At 38.6% G+C, this 17,098-nt stretch overlaps 1 protein-coding gene across 5 annotated transcripts in view; it reads right to left on the reverse strand.

The window, feature by feature from the left end:
- Nucleotides 1-17,098, reverse strand: part of sgk3 (serum/glucocorticoid regulated kinase family member 3) — a 79,112-nt gene that overhangs the window by 26,988 nt on the left and 35,026 nt on the right. For 4 of the 5 annotated variants that reach the window (XM_059645891.1, XM_048529814.2, XM_048529815.2 and 1 more), the window contains exons 3-13: nt 16,336-16,419; nt 14,264-14,336; nt 9,077-9,152; nt 8,259-8,346; nt 8,072-8,121; nt 7,572-7,629; nt 7,345-7,428; nt 7,115-7,246; nt 5,089-5,201; nt 2,263-2,299; nt 62-148 (exon numbers count right to left, since the gene is read on the reverse strand). In XM_059645891.1, the coding sequence (XP_059501874.1) occupies nt 62-148; nt 2,263-2,299; nt 5,089-5,201; nt 7,115-7,246; nt 7,345-7,428; nt 7,572-7,629; nt 8,072-8,121; nt 8,259-8,346; nt 9,077-9,152; nt 14,264-14,336; nt 16,336-16,419 (882 nt within the window). The remainder of the gene's footprint in view (nt 1-61; nt 149-2,262; nt 2,300-5,088; nt 5,202-7,114; nt 7,247-7,344; nt 7,429-7,571; nt 7,630-8,071; nt 8,122-8,258; nt 8,347-9,076; nt 9,153-14,263; nt 14,337-16,335; nt 16,420-17,098) is intronic. The other variant, XM_048529817.2, reaches the window with a different exon arrangement.

Genomic DNA, 17,098 nt, shown 5'->3' on the forward strand with positions numbered 1-17,098 from the left:
TTAACAAGCCTGGCGAAAGTACTTGCTAAGCACTATGAAAGTGTATTTAAAAATCGAGCACCTCTGGTGTTCCGCAGAAAGTAGATGTGGTGTCAGTGCAAGCCATTCCTTCCTTACAAAGCCCAAAGTCTGTTAAAGCTATGTGCCCCTGAAACACAAAATAAATACCAGTTAATAACAAAAGACATTTTACAAAATAGCAAAAAAAAGGACATTCGCAAAGTTTAGCGTTGTCTTCAAGAGAAAGCCAGTGCAACATTTGAGTGCATGAATGTTTATCAGCCTGAGGAGCACTCTTTTCATTCTCTTGCCTTTTTGCTTTATAGATGCAGAGCAGCCTAATCAAAGTTTACATCATTTTCTACATTTGTCAGGTTTATTGCCTCGACAGTGGTCATTATTTAACGTTGGTAATTAAATAATTAGACTGCAATTTTCAACAACCTTGTAATACTCCAGCAATACTAATGAGTCTATTTTTAACAGCTGAATATTAACTTTAAAAATTGTCACTAAGGAAGACTAGTACGCAGACAAATGTGGAAATTAATGATTTAGAACGGGAAGCCATAATAGGTCTCCACCAACAATTGTAAAAGCAGCTGTAATTTGTGTAAACCAAGAATAAGTATGCATGGTGAATACAAAACTCAGTTGCATAGTACCTTTTTGGATCTAAAACAGAGACCGTTCACAACATGAAAATACCTGGAGAGGGCCATAATAGATGCATTTGGTTAGGTTTTCAGCAAAGACATGGAGAATATGCCCTGGAATTATACAAAGTTGGGAGAGAATGATGCTACTCGTCATACAATGTAGTGCTGATTTGAGGGCTTGGAGTTCAACTCAAATGCTGCAAATAACACTCTCTTTTAATTTTACACTTTAGAGAGTTCTGAGGAAGGGTCACTGGACCTGAAACGTAACTGTTTTTTCCTTCACAGATGCTGCCAGGCCTGCTCAGCTTTTCCAGCAACTTTATTTTTGTTCCTGATTTACAGCATCCACTGTTCTCTCGGTTTTTATTAAATGTTTTCAGGTTAGTTGCTGGTTAATTTTTTGTGGTAGCTGCTGTTCTGTTGTGAGGTTTGTATTGCTCCTCAGAGTTGGTGAAGATGACTCAGCTGGAAATCTTTTATTTCAGCCTCAGCTTGGAACAGTCTACGTGACATTCCTGATTAGCCAAGAACGTGCATAGTGAAATACACCATCTCTTGCAAGGAATACTACAGCATCAGTACAGGCCAAGGGAGGTCGACAGATGTCCTCTATACAAAGAAAGGGGAAAACACTGTATTCATTTCTTCCAAATAAATGATCTCATGGCGCAGTCAGGATGAGCAGCTTACTCATGGTGCATGGTAAAAGGTGCACTGACATGACACGCATCATGTTACAGGCAATATAAACAGATACGTTGCAACTGCAAAGGATTAAACTGCATCAATGCCCAGTTGATATGCACCATATTTAGTGCACCATGCAGGTTAATGCCCAGTATCGTGGCAGCAGTCATCATGCCTTCATTCCATATCAATGTTCTGAACCTTCAGGATGAGATTCGCAAGGCATTTCTCTGAGAAATGAATCAGAAAATGGCTGTCACCCATTTTGTTGAGTTGGAACAGGGGCAACTGTTTGTACATGTTCTTTGTCTGCAAAGAACAGGGCCCTGTATAATAATATGTAGCATCCAGCATAAAAACAGGATTATTTAGCAAATATTGCCCAGAGTACACTGTTAACTGATGTAGGGTTGTCATTTGGGCTGAGATACATGGTGTAATGCCTTGACCAGAGTTCACCTGCCTTGTTTAAAATTTAAATAAAGTTTGGCAGTTAATCATCTAACTAGTGCATTCTCCATGGCGATGCCTCTACCATTTACAAACCACTTGCCAACCAATCAGCACCAACCCCTCAAAGTTACATTTATTTTCTCTTTACTTTGGTAATTATTGTGAATTGTCCTGATCAGTGTAAGATAAAAGGTTTAAAAAAAATCTACTTTTTCAGCAATACTCAAGTTCTGTTCAGTCAAATGACTACTAATGCAATTTTTATTAAGGAACACAAATCTATATTAAAACCTATCAAAATACTGTACTTAATATCCAGCTCCAATTCATCCTGATTTCCTGTTTTCCACGCGATAGACTAACTACTGAAATTGAACTTCACAGATTATATCTGTAGCCTATGTGCTGAACGGTCTTGATGAACCAAACTGCTTTACTAATAAGAAATTCATGTGCATACCTGAGAGTCTAAAAGGATATTTTCTGGTTTCAAATCCCTATTACGAAAAGAAAGCAAATTGATATACTTCTACAAAGGTTTCTAAATTAATCAAACAGCAAATTTAGTAATACAATTAGAAATGAAAAAATTGAAGAAAGTTAAAAAAAATCATTGATTAATCAAATTTCAAATCCAAAACAAAAAAAATCACTGCTAACTTCTGGAACAAACAAATAAGGATAACAAGTACATATACACAGCAGGATCAAAAATGCCATTAGGATAACCAATCCCATCAGGAGACATTCAGTAACTGGCACCGTTTGGAAATTGGCATGCCAAAGGGTGACAATGAGAATCATCTAAATGCAGAAACAGAATGCAAACGGTAAAATATTTGGAAGTATTAAGTATAGTGTATTGTGAAGCTGAAAGGCCTGCAGGGGCCATGCTGGGAAATGTGAAATATTGTTTAGGGATATTCTGTCTATTGTTGTCTTTAAGCTGTGCAGTTTCATGTGTTCTTTAATGTTCCCAAGTTACCGTGCAAAAATGTTATGTAGTCAAACAAACTGCTCACGCATGCCAAAAAGGATTAAATAGATTGTTGCTTCTGCCCACAAATAGAGCAAATTCAACCTTGCAAACTACCACCCTGTTAGCTTACAACCAATTAATCATTCAGCAAATTGATGAAACAAGTTGCAACAGAAGTGTAAAGCAGCAAATTCTCACCAGTAACCTGTTCATTAACACTTAGTTTGGCTTCCAAGACCACTCAGTTCCATACCGGATTAAAGCCTTAGTTTAAACATGGTATAAGAGGATATTTAGAAGCAGTAGGGAATTTGGTCCATTGAACCAACTCTTCCATTCTATTTGATCGTGGCTGATCTGATTGTGTTTTCAAGTCCATTTTCTTGTCTGCTGTCCTAGAGAAAGTGGAATATTCACCAATTTAATTCCAGGCATGGAAAAGGAGTTGTCCGATGAGGAAAGATTAAATAGTCTGGGTTTACATTCTCTGGAATTTAGAAGAATGAGAGATGATCTCATTCAAACATTTAAAATTATTAGAGAGATTGATGGTAGATGCATAAAAGATGTTTCTCCTGGGTGGTGTGTTTGGAATGAGAGGCAGTGTGTTGGAAATAAGCGGTTGGCCACTTAGGACTCGGATGAGGAAGAATTTCTTTACTCAGAGGGTAGTGAATCTGGAATTTTCTGCCTCCATTAGCTGTAAAGGTTAAATCCTCGAGTTCATTCAAGACTGAAATTCATAGATGTCTACACATTTAGAAACACCAAGAGATACAGGGACGGTGTAGGAAAACAGTGAAGCAGATCAACTGTGATCTTACCAACTGGTGGAGTGGATTCAGAAGGCTAAATGGTTCACTCCAGCTGCAGTATTATTAAGTGCTGAATTCTAGAGCTGAGGCAAGAGTGATAGCCTTGGAGGGCAAGGCAGCATTTGACAGAACATAGCACCAGGCAGCTCTAACGGGAAACCAGTGGCTAAAGCTAAACCTAGCATGAAAGAAATAATTGTGGTTAGTGAAGCATAATCATCTCAACGTGAGGATATCCTTTCAATAGCATATCAGGCAGTGGTCCAATCATCACCAGCCACTTCTTCAATAATCTTACTTTCATCATAAAATCAGGACAAAAGAATTAAGAGCAGGAGTCTATTTGTGAGCAGAAGCAACAATTCCTTTAATCCTTGATGGCATGTGTCAGCAATTTGTTTCGTTCATCAGGCCTTGTCTGCTATTCACTACATTCATGTCCAATCTGATTGTGGCCTCAATCCTAAATTTGCCCCTCGTACCTGCTGTATTTCACCATTCTGGACTTGTCCACGGGAAGTATCCCTCCAGCATCCAGACTGTCAAGTTACTGCAGGATCCTATTGTATTAAAATTTCATTCATAGGATGTGCTAGCACTTATTTTTGTATTTATATAGGATATCTTAACATATTGAAATATGATCATCTCTCATTTTTATAAATCTCAATGGGGACGTGACCAATCTGTTCAACCCTTTTTGATTAGATCACCACTTCATCCTCGGGAGGAATAAAGTAAAAATTTTCTGATCTGCTTCTAACGAACCTATATCCTTAACTAAGGGGACCAAAACTATACACATTACTCCAGTGGTCATACCTTTACAACTTATATACTGTGCTACCTTTACAACAGACACTGACATTCCATTTGCTTTCCTAACCACTTGATGTACCTGCATATTAACATTTTAAGATTCATGTAACAGGGCAACTAGATCCCAAGCACTTAGATGTTGGGTTGAAGTAGAACAGTTTGTTGGTGTATTGCATTTACTGCTTCAATGGCAATTTCTCAGAAACACACACCACATATTGCAAAGCAAACAATATACAAGCCTGGGGATAACTGAGAGGCAAGTTACACTTCTGCCATTCCTAGCCGTTCTTCAAATGGTTAGTAATGAGAAAATCAAATCACACATTCCTGAGATTCAGTGGTATTACCATCACTATCTTTGGGTTTCAACACTGACAACCAATTCAACTGGATCAGTCACGTTAATGTTGTTGTTAGTGGAGAAGCTCATAGATTGTGTATTTTGTGATGTGTGGCACACTTCAATTACTCAATGCCCATTCACCGCTAAAAAGGGAGAAGTCAGGATTATGATAGAATGTACATATTTGCCTTTGGATAGTCAGATTAGATTTGCTTGCATTCCCATGCAACACACATACTCATGGTTCAACTGTTAAAAATTAAATTGTACTGTATGGAGCTAGTACTAAAGACAGCAATGAATTCCTTTAAGCATTGGATAGGATACCTGTAAACAATGTTGAGTGAATGCAAATATCCCAGGGCACTAGCCATTTCTGCGGCATAGAATCTGGCTCTGTCTTCGGAGAAGCAACGTTCCCTTTGCAGATGGAAAAACAACTGAAAATTGTTCATAAGAACATTAATTCACAATTCTCAAATACAGAACAGACATCCTATGCTACAACACATTAAGGATGCAGAATCATTCCCTTTTTCATAATTAGTGATTATTATAGGTTACCCTTCCTTAATGGGAGTCGGGGTAGAGAAAGTGTAGTAGAACTGTAACGTCTGCTGTTATTTAATACCTTGAGTAAAATGCTCTGCACAGTGTATTATCAATGTAAGGTTTAAAAGATCATAATGCTTAGGAGCTGCGTCCTTAATGCAAGATAAAATGGAGAATTGAAGAGAGTCACGTGATCTTTAGGAATTCAGCTTTGCAGCAACCTGGTTGCTTAGTTGCCATAGTGATGGGCCCAAAGTCAACAGTTGCTAAGAGCAAGGTGCAAAGTATTCACATCTGAAACAAAGGCAATAGCAGTCAGATTAGTCTGTCTCTGAAATTCAGTCACAAAGAGACTGGGAAGCCTCACAAGGAACTGCAGCTGGTGTAGTCAGGCAGAATGCAGAAGAGAGAGAAATCACATGACAACCTAAGGAAGATCTGACTTGCCATGGATGGGAAGAATGGGGAAGTGGGATGAATTGAAGGTACAGGCCTCGCTGCCTGTCAATTCAGAATTTTCTCCATTTCTTGAAAAGTCAAACAGCCTTTTCATGTTCACTTGACATCATGATTCAGTGAAATAGGGAGAATAGAACCTATTGGATTCCCAGATCTGTGTTGGACTGTTTCCAATAAAATTTGTTTTTTCTGTAGATAGTGGGCAGTGAATTATGACAGATGTGGGTTGTTTTTAAGTTGGGTTAAGGAGGCACGATATCATTTCTGTGGTTTAAAATGTTAGTTGCCCACAAGCTTTCAGTCAACGTTACTTTTAATTCATTGATTGAAATAAAAGTCTCAAAACTTGAAATTTTGTCATATGATTCTTTTAATTAGTCACTGGAAATTAACTATTATTTGAACAGATTGCAGTACTTAGACATTTGCACAGAGACCAAGGGAGTGTTATCATGCAAAAATGGACGAGTTGAAGAAATAAACATTAGCATAGATGACTAAAAACTTATTCAAAGAAGTAGGTTCCAAACAGCATTTTTATGTATCCGAAAGAGGTAGAGGGATTTAGGGAGAGAATTCTGTAGGTTAGACCTGGAAAGCTGAAGGAATGAGGCATGCTATAGTGGTCAAAGTGGGAGCAACAGAATTATGACAACGAAGTGTAGAGCTGGATGAACACAGCAGGCCAAGCAGCATCTCAGGAGCACAAAAGCTGACGTTTCGGGCCTAGACCCTTCATCAGAGAGCCTATTGAAGTTCATGGAGATTACAGAGATACGGAGACAAGAAAGGATTAGAATTATTAACATGCAGCAGTGACAATTTTGAAACTGACTTGTCCGCAAGTGTAGTGTTATTGACAAATTGGTCACTGAAAAAGTTAAATACGGACAGCAAAACTTTATTAGCTCAAACACAGAGTCAGAAGTGGAAGATTAAAGAAAGATTATAAAATGCTTGGCAATGAGAATTAGTTTCCCATTTTTGGCTTGAAAGGAGTTGGTGGGGAAATGGAGAAAGTCATAAACTGTTTTGTTAGTTAAGTGGCCCAATTTGAAGTCATCATGCGTGTTTTTCTTCATCTATAACACAGGCAGAGGGCTTTGGAACAGATTATCCTTGTTAATGCTGTCTATCACAGATTAAAAAGGAAGGAAAAGAAAATATGAAAAAGCCCTAAGAAGTTATAATTTTGATTTTTCTTTATGTATACGTGAGACTTATTTTCACTTCAATATTGGTGGGAATTTTTCTAAACATTACATACTACAATCTGTTTCTCTTGGTGGGCAAAGTAGATCACAATTCAGTTACCTTTTTGTAGCAGACTAGCAATACTAACCTCTCCACCATTAATAAAATCCAGGACAAAGTACAGCTTGTCTGTGGTTTGAAATGAATAATGAAGCCCAACCAGAAAGGGGTGTTTCACATTTTTCAACAACACATTTCGCTCAGCCATAATGTGCCTTTGCTGCATAAAGAAAATATTTTCACATCTGAAACGCATGCACAAAAATCAAAAAAATACAAAAAGAAATCTCTGGCAATAAGTGACATTTTAAATATTACCTCTTTCTTCTTTAGGATTATTTTCTTATGCAAGACCTTAATTGCGTAAAATTTCCCATCAGTTTTATGTTTCGCAAGTAGAACCTAATAAAAAGTAATTTTATAGTTATAATCCACAAAGTGCATCCCTTAAAAGACAAAAAAAAGCATATGAACCTGTGAAATGAAGGAAAAGCAGCTGGTGTATCAGCAGATGAAAAAAAATGTTAAAAAGACAAAAATCTTACCTTGCCAAAGCTTCCCTTGCCAATTAGCTTCAAGAAAGTAAAGTCTGTTGGCATAGCCCTGAAAGAAAATACCAAGGCCATAGAAGTTAAAAAGGTTCAGTGAAGTATTAAAATACAAGCATGAAATTAGAATTTTGTGTACTATTAAATTCAACAACTTAACTAGATGACAGTTAAAGCTACAGAAAAGTTACAGCACAGAAAGAGGCCATTCAGCCAATTGTATCCACATTGACTGAATAGTTTGTACCCTTGCAGATTACCACATTTCAGGTTAAGATCCAGGTTCTTTTTAAATGAATCGAGGGTTTCCGCTTAAACCAAACCTGGTAGAAAATTCCAGACTCCCATCACCTTCTAGTTGAAAAGATTTTCCTTACGTCTACTCTAATCTAACCCTTCTACAAATGACCTTCTTTCACTTTATATCTTGAATAACAAAGTTACCTAATTTTATTAAAGGATACTCAAATAATTAACCAGAGCCATAACATACTCACTGGGGATTTCCTGAGGCACCAAGATAAATGCTTTCGGAGGTAGAATGATGCTGCAGAAATAAAAATGCTGTCAGCTTTCTGTGAGTCAAGCTTGATAATAAACTGGATCATAACAGATAACAGTCTCTCAATCTTGGATGCACCAAGCACATTTTAAAAATAAAAGATTCATCTGGGTATACAGTACCACATGACCAGGCTTTTCATCTTCATCTTCTGATGGATCTGACTGATTCTTTGGGTTATCCATTTGAAGAAATGCACGAACTTCAAGGCTAAAGAAATAAAGAATCAATTTTTTCCAATGGTGGTGTGCTGCGATGTTCTGAAGAAATGGCTTTAATATAATAAAACAAATGTACATACAAAATGTGTTTATTAAGTCATAAGCTATATTGACAGACCACTGGAAATTCCAAAACAGCCGAGTTCACAGCTTAAAATAGTTAAATAACAAGATAACAAAGTGTGGGGCTGGATGAACACAGCAGGCCAAACAGCATCTTAGGAGCACAAAGGCTGACGTTTCGGGCCTAGACCCTTCATCAGAGAGGGGGATGGGGAGCGGATTCTGAAATAAATAGGGAGAAAGGGGGCAGCGGACTGAAGATGGATAGAGGAGAAGATGGGTGGAGAGGAGACTACGGGTGGGGAGGTAGGGAGAGATAGGTCAGTCCAGAGCCTAGGGAAAGTTCAATTCCAACAACTTTTAAAAGGCATCTGGATGGGTACATGAAAAGGAAAGGTTTAAAGGGATATGGGTCAAATGTTGGCAAGTGGGACTCGATCAGTTTAGGATATTTAGTTGACTTGGACGAGTTGCTCCAAAAAGTGTCTGTTTCTGTGTTGAATAACTCTGACTAAGACTTTGTGAAAAGGCTATTTAGCTGGACTGAATTCCGAAAGCTTCTTTAGTTCAATGTACCAATACATTTTAACACATTTAACTGCTCTAATCATTGAACATGGGTTATCATTTTATGGAAAAGATTACACAAAACTTACTGTTGACTTAATGATGGATGTGATACTAGTTTCTGAATGAACTCATTCAATCCTGCTCTTCTTTGCTTAATGAATGCTGTTAAGAAAAGAGCACAAATCGTTCAAAGAAATTTTACTCTTCTGCTCCTGATGAAGTATGGATAACATGCTACAGAACTATATTTTCCAGGCAATATCACATATTTCAGATTCATTCAATTAGCATGTGGCCAGACATCAGTTGCAGAATACCAACTGCACAAGTTAGCAACACACAAAGCATGGAGAAGTACATACGGTCTCCAGACAGCTTCAGTAATTTTAATTTTAAAATGACTAAGATTAAGTGTACCATTCTATTGCTACATAGCAAACTGCCGTATGGGTAATTGAAGTACTCAGAATTGCAGACATTGAAGATGTTCTTTCTTCATGCAGATTCTTATGGAGGCAGAACTGCAAAGAATAAGTCCACAGCAAAAATGGATTGAAAGTAAGTATTTTTATACTGATGCTGGGACAACTGTGCCCAAACGGAGACCCATAGAGTACCGCTCTCTTCATTTTAATAGTTTTCATTACCCCTATTTGGGTCTGAAGGGTCCATAAGAATAAGCCATGCATTTTCTGCACTTAATAGCTTTTGAATCTCAAGAAAAGTTTATTCCCAGACATGGTCAAGCACAAAAACTGCTTCCTTAAACAACAAACAAACAATCTTCATGCCTGGCTATGAGGAGTTCAGGAAAGTCTCATTAATGACTGACTTGTGGATGGAAAAGCTTTGAACAGCCAACAATAAGGCCAGAAGCCTAATTATGTTTTATTATTTTGACCCTATTCGGTTCACCAAAGGTTAAAATAGAGGAAACTCAGACTGAAGGAAGATGTCACTGAAGAAAGCAAGATGAACCTCCTGGCAAACCTTGATTTTGCCCCAACAGCACATTAGAATACAAACTGTGTTTTGGAAGTATAATTAGAACTGGAAATTACAGAGAACTAGAAACAGCTGTTTTGTTTTGCAGTTGTCCTCATTTTTGAAATGGTCATTGCACATCTTGACAGATGTAGCAAGTAGTCTTCACAATCCAGTTCTTTTCACCAGGATGTCTCCTGGGATGGAGCATTTTAGAGTGCTAGATAAGCTCAGGTTGTTTTCTTTAGAGTAGAGAAAGTTGAGGATGTGGGGTCCTAAGTGAGATATATACGATTATGAAGGGCGTGGGCAGGTTAGACAGAAAGCAACTGTTGCCCTTAGTTAAAATGGAATGCACAATAAGGAATTGTAGTTGAGACAAGAAACCTCACAACCTTTAAAAAGTATTGAGATGAGCAGTTGAAATATCACAATGAGCAGATGAAATATCACAACGTTCAAGGCTAAGTGCTGGAAAGAGAGACTAGTGTAGATTATGAATAGTTTTGGCAATGCAGACCTCTTCTGTACTATATGATTCTAAGCTCCAAGTGCTATTCAAACACAGACATCAGGAAACATACCGGCTGCAGGAATGGTCCAAATCTAGGTACCAGCTCCCACAAAAGAACTCAGTAACCAATTACTGGTCATCACAATCTCCAGACTGAGAAATGTACTTTCATAAAAGCATTGAATGACAGCACAGAAGGAGGTCAGTCAGTCATTAAGCCTGTGTGAGCGGATGGATAGAATTATCCAACTAATCACATTCCATAACTCTTTCCCCAGAGCCTTGCAAATTCATTCCCTTCAACTACTTATCCAATTATAGTTTGAAAAGTTACTATTAAATCCGTTTCTACATCATTTCAGGCAATCTATTCCAGATCACATTAAAATTGATGAAAGTTTCCTTCTGGTACATCTTAAATCTGGCTCTTCTGGTTAACAACCCATCTGCCACTGGGAAGAGTTTTACCTTATTCATCAAAATTTGTTCTTATTTTGAAAGTTTCTCCCAAATATTCACGTAAGCCTTCTCCAGTCCAAGGAATGCAACCCAGCTTCAAATTCTTTGCATTACTGAAGTCTCTCATCCCTGGTACCATTTCAGTAATTCTCTTCTACATCCTCTCTAAGAGTTTGAAATCCTTTCTAAATACAATGCACCAGCTGAAACCTAATTTGTGCGTCACTGAAGGTTCAGCTTATCCTTGCTTACACAGAGGGATTTTTCCCAGGAAAACTAAGGCTGATCTGGTCACGCACAGGGAGTCAAATGTCCTAAAACATGTCATTTTTGGGGAGGCATGTCATCATCCACCCTCTTTGTAATTTTACTTGGGCTGGCCTGAAGGCAAATGGGGGAGCTGCATGAATTAACAATTGTTCCAGTTAAAACAAAACTTAAGTACTGTATTTAATAGGCAATGGATTACTTCCAAAGTTGCATGAAACTTATAGTACAGAGTGCACCTTCATTTAAACTATCAGGGATGTGCAGGTTAGGTGTGTTAGCGAATGTGATCAGCTGGAAATCCTTTAAAAAGCAAAACTGAATATCTGTGCCTGTGGCCACGGGAGAGGCTGCTGTTTACTGTGTTCCTTGTTGCAGTATGCTTTCAGTGCATGGCAGATGGTTTTTAATCTCTTGGCACCTAATTCACTTACTTCCAGCTGCAGTTTTTTGCTACTCACCTGCTATACGCATAGCAGCAGCTTATCAGCACCAACTTAACTTCTGATACCAAACCTGTTCCAATTAAGGCCAACATGTCATTTATCTTCCCAACTGCTTGCGATAATGCATGCAAACTGTGTTCTTTATCAGAATACAGCCAGGACATTATGAATATTAACATCCAGAATTTCAGGTCATTTAACAAAGTATATTTTCCTTCCCTGTTCTTGTAATGAAAGTACATGGTCACTTCCCCAAGATGCATTCCATCTGCCAACCTACCCATTCACATGGCCTGTCTCTATCTCTCTGCAGCTTCCGACAAACAGCAAGTGGAGCAGCACTGCTATCAGTAGCTGCCTTCTCTTGATCCATGTGCTACAGGACAGAAAGGATAGGCAGTCATCCAGCTTGAAGGCAGAACCCCTGAAATAGGGATTTCAGGCAAAGATAGGGATTATAGGCAGAGAATAAGCTCTTAAGCATATCTCAGCACCAGTGCCTTAGGCCTTCACTATAGGGTGATGCGAATATCTGCAGCCCTTTGGAATAAACTGAGTGGACTTGTTAGATGCACATTGTCATTGGCTAAGTTGTCCATCACCAGAGGGTATACGCCCTACCTGATGTGATTTGCCCTTTTGTCCTGCAAGACGACAAAGTAGAGCTGTGGCTGTTGTCAATGATTTTTTTTGCAGGCAGCAGGAAAGGATCCCATCTGTGAATGGTAATGAGGCACAAGTGTGAGACAGCAACAGGATGAGGCTGACAGCGAGGGAAGGTTCAGATGGATTTGAGTAATGTCTGACAGAGGTGCAGCTATTTAAAAAGTGTGCCTGCTGTTCTATGGTGTGGCATGCTGTAGAAGGCAGAGGTTGGGCTTGGCACCTAAAATTTGTCACTGACCTCTCCACCAACCTGAGATTCTTGATCCTCTTTATGCACTGTTCCACAGTCCGAGTGACTACGCCTGTGCTGCTGATGTCAGTCAGAGCCATCTGTACCTGATTAACTGGAAAGGTTGGTCTCTTACTCCCATCCTTAGGAAAGATCACCTCATTGTAGGTCCTCATCTCGCAGGGCCTTCAGGTAAGAGTGAGCAATCCAGGAAACAGCTTCCCTTGTTTCCCTTCTATACTCCTGCCACCTCAAAATCCATTTCCAGTTGACTTATTCTAACCACGCAGGTTTTGCATAATTAGAAATCCTTGGACAGAATTAGGTCATCCCATGCATCTTGATAAGCTGGGGTACTCCGAGAGGATGCTACTGCTGAGATTCAGTTAAAGAACCCCAATATTCACTGGCTTCCTAACTCTCTAATGATCCACCATTTTAGATGGAAGTAAGGTGTGAAAATCTGGGCCTAGATCTCTATCAAAACAAAACAGTGTGTTTCTTCCTCCCACCAAGAATAGGGCTTCCATTGCCATCTTCTTTAATCTCATCCACTGTCCTGTTTTTACCCTCCAACCTTCATCTTTCAGTTGATTCCTTTCGTCAAAAAGATTGGAAGTACCAAAGTTTCTGACAATACAAAGCTAAGTGGGAATGAATGCTGCAAGGAGAGTACAAAGAAGCTGTACAGAGATAACAAGGTGTGAAGCTGGATGGACACAGCAGGCCAAGCAGCATCAGAGGAGCAGGAAAGCTGACGTTTTGGGTTCTGCTCCTCTGATGCTGCTTGGCCTGCTGTGTTCATCCAGCTCTATACCTTGTTATCTCACATTCTCCAGCATCTGCAGGTCCTACTATCTCTGTACAGAGATATTGACTGCTTACATGAGTTGCAAAAGGCGAAAACAGAATTTATTGTAGGCAAGTGTCAGTATTCATTTTTGTGGTATGAACAGAAAAACAAAATCTGAACCTTCCAGATATTAATTTCAGAAAGTCACTGGTGTACTCAAGACAAGGCACATTTCATTTGTACATTGTTAAAGGAAGGAATTATGAAGACAACTGGCACGTTGGCCTTAATTGCAGCAGGTTTGGAGTACCACAGTAATAAAGTCTTTCCAGACTTATAAAAGGCTTTGTAAAGAATACACAGAGTACTGTGCAGCGTGGGTCCATGAAAGGATAGAATTTTTAAAAAATCAACCTGTTCAGATGTGCTATGCCACATGCCTGAAGCCAATGAGATTTGATCCCAGATCTCCTGTCTTGGAGTAGGAACCCAACCACTGCACTAAAACAGCACTGTCTGAAATTTCTAAATCAACCTGTCAGGCACACCACCAGGACAAGTGGGTGTTTAACTCAGACCTTTTAGTCCACAAGTATGGACACTAAGTATGGACAAAATTCACTAGGTTATTTCCTGTGATAAGCCACAATTATATTGAAGGCAGAGCAGGCTCAACAATACATATGGTCTACGAAGGCTCTTACTTCTTGAAAACCATTCCTAAATAAAATCCAAGAAATTATGATGTTAAATCTCTTTTACAAGAGGTATTTATTACTCAATAATACTCTTACAGAAAATTAATACATATTTCTGGAGGAGGAAAACAAAGTGAAATTCAACTCTAACTCCACATAAGCAAAATCAACCACATTAAATTATTAGTTGATATGGTTGATATATGGTTGATATTACCTGGATCAAAATTGTCTCCAAATATTCTTTTCGCAGGAAGCTTCAGGGGAAATTGAGGGTATTGCTTCTTAAGCTAACAGACAGAAAAAGCTATATAAGTATTTAAATTTCCAAAAGTCACTTTTATTTAACATGCTTCTGTAGCAGAGAATTCACAATACAGGAGCTGTAGAAGGGTGATTCTTGATCGTATAGAAGAACGAGTGGATCTCATGATTTTACCCTGTAGTTTATGGTTTGGAACATTCTTCACGCTTAGTAATTTGCCCAACCTGTTTCTTTGGCACCACAGTTAAATGTATTCCCCACATAGAAATGATCTGATCACATAACTTGAGATCAGCAAGCAGCTGTTGTGAAATTTCTAGCTGCAGTTCTGACCAACCATTGAGATGTTATATGCACCAAATAAACAAAGGAAAACACTGATGTCAGAGACACTGCTGGAATACATATCCCCAGTTTGATCCTACTGTTTCAGAATTCCTGGTTATGTCCCGTCCCACTGGCAGAACAGATCCACTAGAGGTGTGGTGGTGTAGTGATATACTGTTGTGAGAAATTTGCTCTGGGAGTCTTCAACAATGACTCTGAGCCCCAGGAAGTCTCATGGGTGGTTATAAACAGATCGAACATGGTCAAGGAAACCTCCTGCTAATTGTCACCTACCACTCACTAATGAATCGGTTCTCCTCTGCAGTAAACACTACTAGGAGGAAGCACAGAGAATATGCTGTCATTTGGGGATCTCAATATTCATCATTAGGATTCCCTCAGCAGCAATGCTACTGACTGAGGGGCTGCTCAGATCCTAAAAGACACAGCTTCTCGTCCTGGTATTCTAATTTTAATCATTCAAGTCTGCAAGGAAGGGGTTGATCCAAGGCCTCATCAAAAACGTGTGTATATTTTACATCTAATTCACATGAGAAGTTTTGTATATTTCCTATGTTCAACACTTCCAATCACACTTTGTTCAGTGGCTTAAAAGAAAATTAGAACAGAACAGGAGAAAGCAGGAACATACAAGTGATAAACAAGTGGCCAAAAACCGTCTAGGAAGATATTACTATGAACTTATAATAACAACTAAACTGCAATCAGTTATAATGTGTTAACATTCAGAATTCAGGATTGTTAAACCAATGAAACTGCTTTTTTTTGAAAATTAAAATCTATGTTTTGCTTTACTTTCAAACAAGCATGATCTAAGAATAAAAATGGTATTTTAATAAAAATGTTTAAAACAAACATTATTAAATTGAGGTGACGAGTAAGTGCTGGCTTAGACACAGGGCAATACTCTTATAAAAATGTCATAGAATCTTCAATCCTGAGCAGGCAGATGGGGCCTGTGTGAGCATCTCATCCGCATGATGGACCCACAGTTCTGCACTGAAACGTCAGAATTTACATAGTCCAACCTTGGAGTTGCTTGCTATTAATTTTTTTTTAAAAGACTTGTAACTATTTTATAATCAATACAAGCATAAAATATCTAACCTGACATTAAAGCTCAATCCTAAACCAGTTTATAATTTGGAAATGAAAAGCTTAATACACCACAAAAATTTTTTAAAAAATGTTGACTGCGTCATCACTTGGGATAAAGCAGTATTAAGTGTGAGATAAACTCAGCTCCCAGCATTTGTGTAAGGTCTAATGTTTTTCCATCCTGACCTTGGAAGTACAGTGAAAATTATAACCTCAACTACACTCGCTGTAGTTAGCACTCATATTACAACGTTTAGAAAAATATTCAAAATAAGTGAGTAATATATATTAGAAGATTGATCCTTACACTAGAGAGTGTCTTTAACTGAAAGCAGCAAGTTCTAGGATAAGCGAGAGATACGATTAAAAGTAAAAATGTTGACACTACAGATAACAGAATCATACAATAATTCAGACAGTGAACATGACATCTTATGAGAACTCGATGAACATTCTGAAAAATAAAACATCTGAAAGGTTCATTTGGATTGATTTTCAATAAGGACTTGGATGATGTGACCTGTGGAATAGCGTAATCAGGTATTGTTGTGCAATAACATAAGACACTCCACACTTACAGTGTTGTACAATTTGTCAAATTCGGCATAGCGTCTCAAGACGAACCATTCATTCCTACCAACTGTCACCAGCACTTTGTAAACCTGTTGTTAGAAGAAACAAGATGTTACAAAAGAAAGTTTTTTTAAGAAGTCATCACACCCAGCTGACCCATCAACTGTAATAAGGCATACAACATTCCAGCTATCCTTGTTCAGTAGGAATTTCATGTTTTGCTTTATCCTAAGTAAATATTATGCGCACTGTGTGCATGTTCACAGCATTGTTCCTAACGGTGGTTGGCCGAGCCAGATGCTTGTGCGCGTGTGTGTGTGTGTGTGTGTGTGTGTGTGTGTGTGTGTGTGTGTGTGTGTGTGTGTGTGTGTGTGTGTATGAGAGAGAGTGTGTGTATGCGTATGAGAGTGAGAGAGAGTGTGTGTGTGTGTGTGTGTGTGTGTGTGTGTGTGAGTGAGAGAGAGAGAGAGAGTGTGTATGCGTATGAGAGTGTGTGTGAGAGAGAGTGTGTATGCGTATGAGAGTGAGTGTGAGATTGTGTGTGTGTGTGTGAGAGAGAGAGACAGACAGACACAGTGTGTGTGCTGTGTGAGAGAGAGAGATAGTGTGTGTGAGAGAGAAGCTATGAGACAGATTGAGAAAGAGCGAAAATGAAGAGTCATACAAACTACTTACATTTTAAAAATCCAAACAAATTCCCATATCGATGCCATACTAAGAAAGTATTCTGCTTACTAACATGGGCCAAATACTTGGTTACGTAACATT

The sequence above is a fragment of the Stegostoma tigrinum genome, chromosome 5, assembly GCF_030684315.1.
Source record: "Stegostoma tigrinum isolate sSteTig4 chromosome 5, sSteTig4.hap1, whole genome shotgun sequence".
NCBI classification, from domain to species: domain Eukaryota; kingdom Metazoa; phylum Chordata; class Chondrichthyes; order Orectolobiformes; family Stegostomatidae; genus Stegostoma; species Stegostoma tigrinum.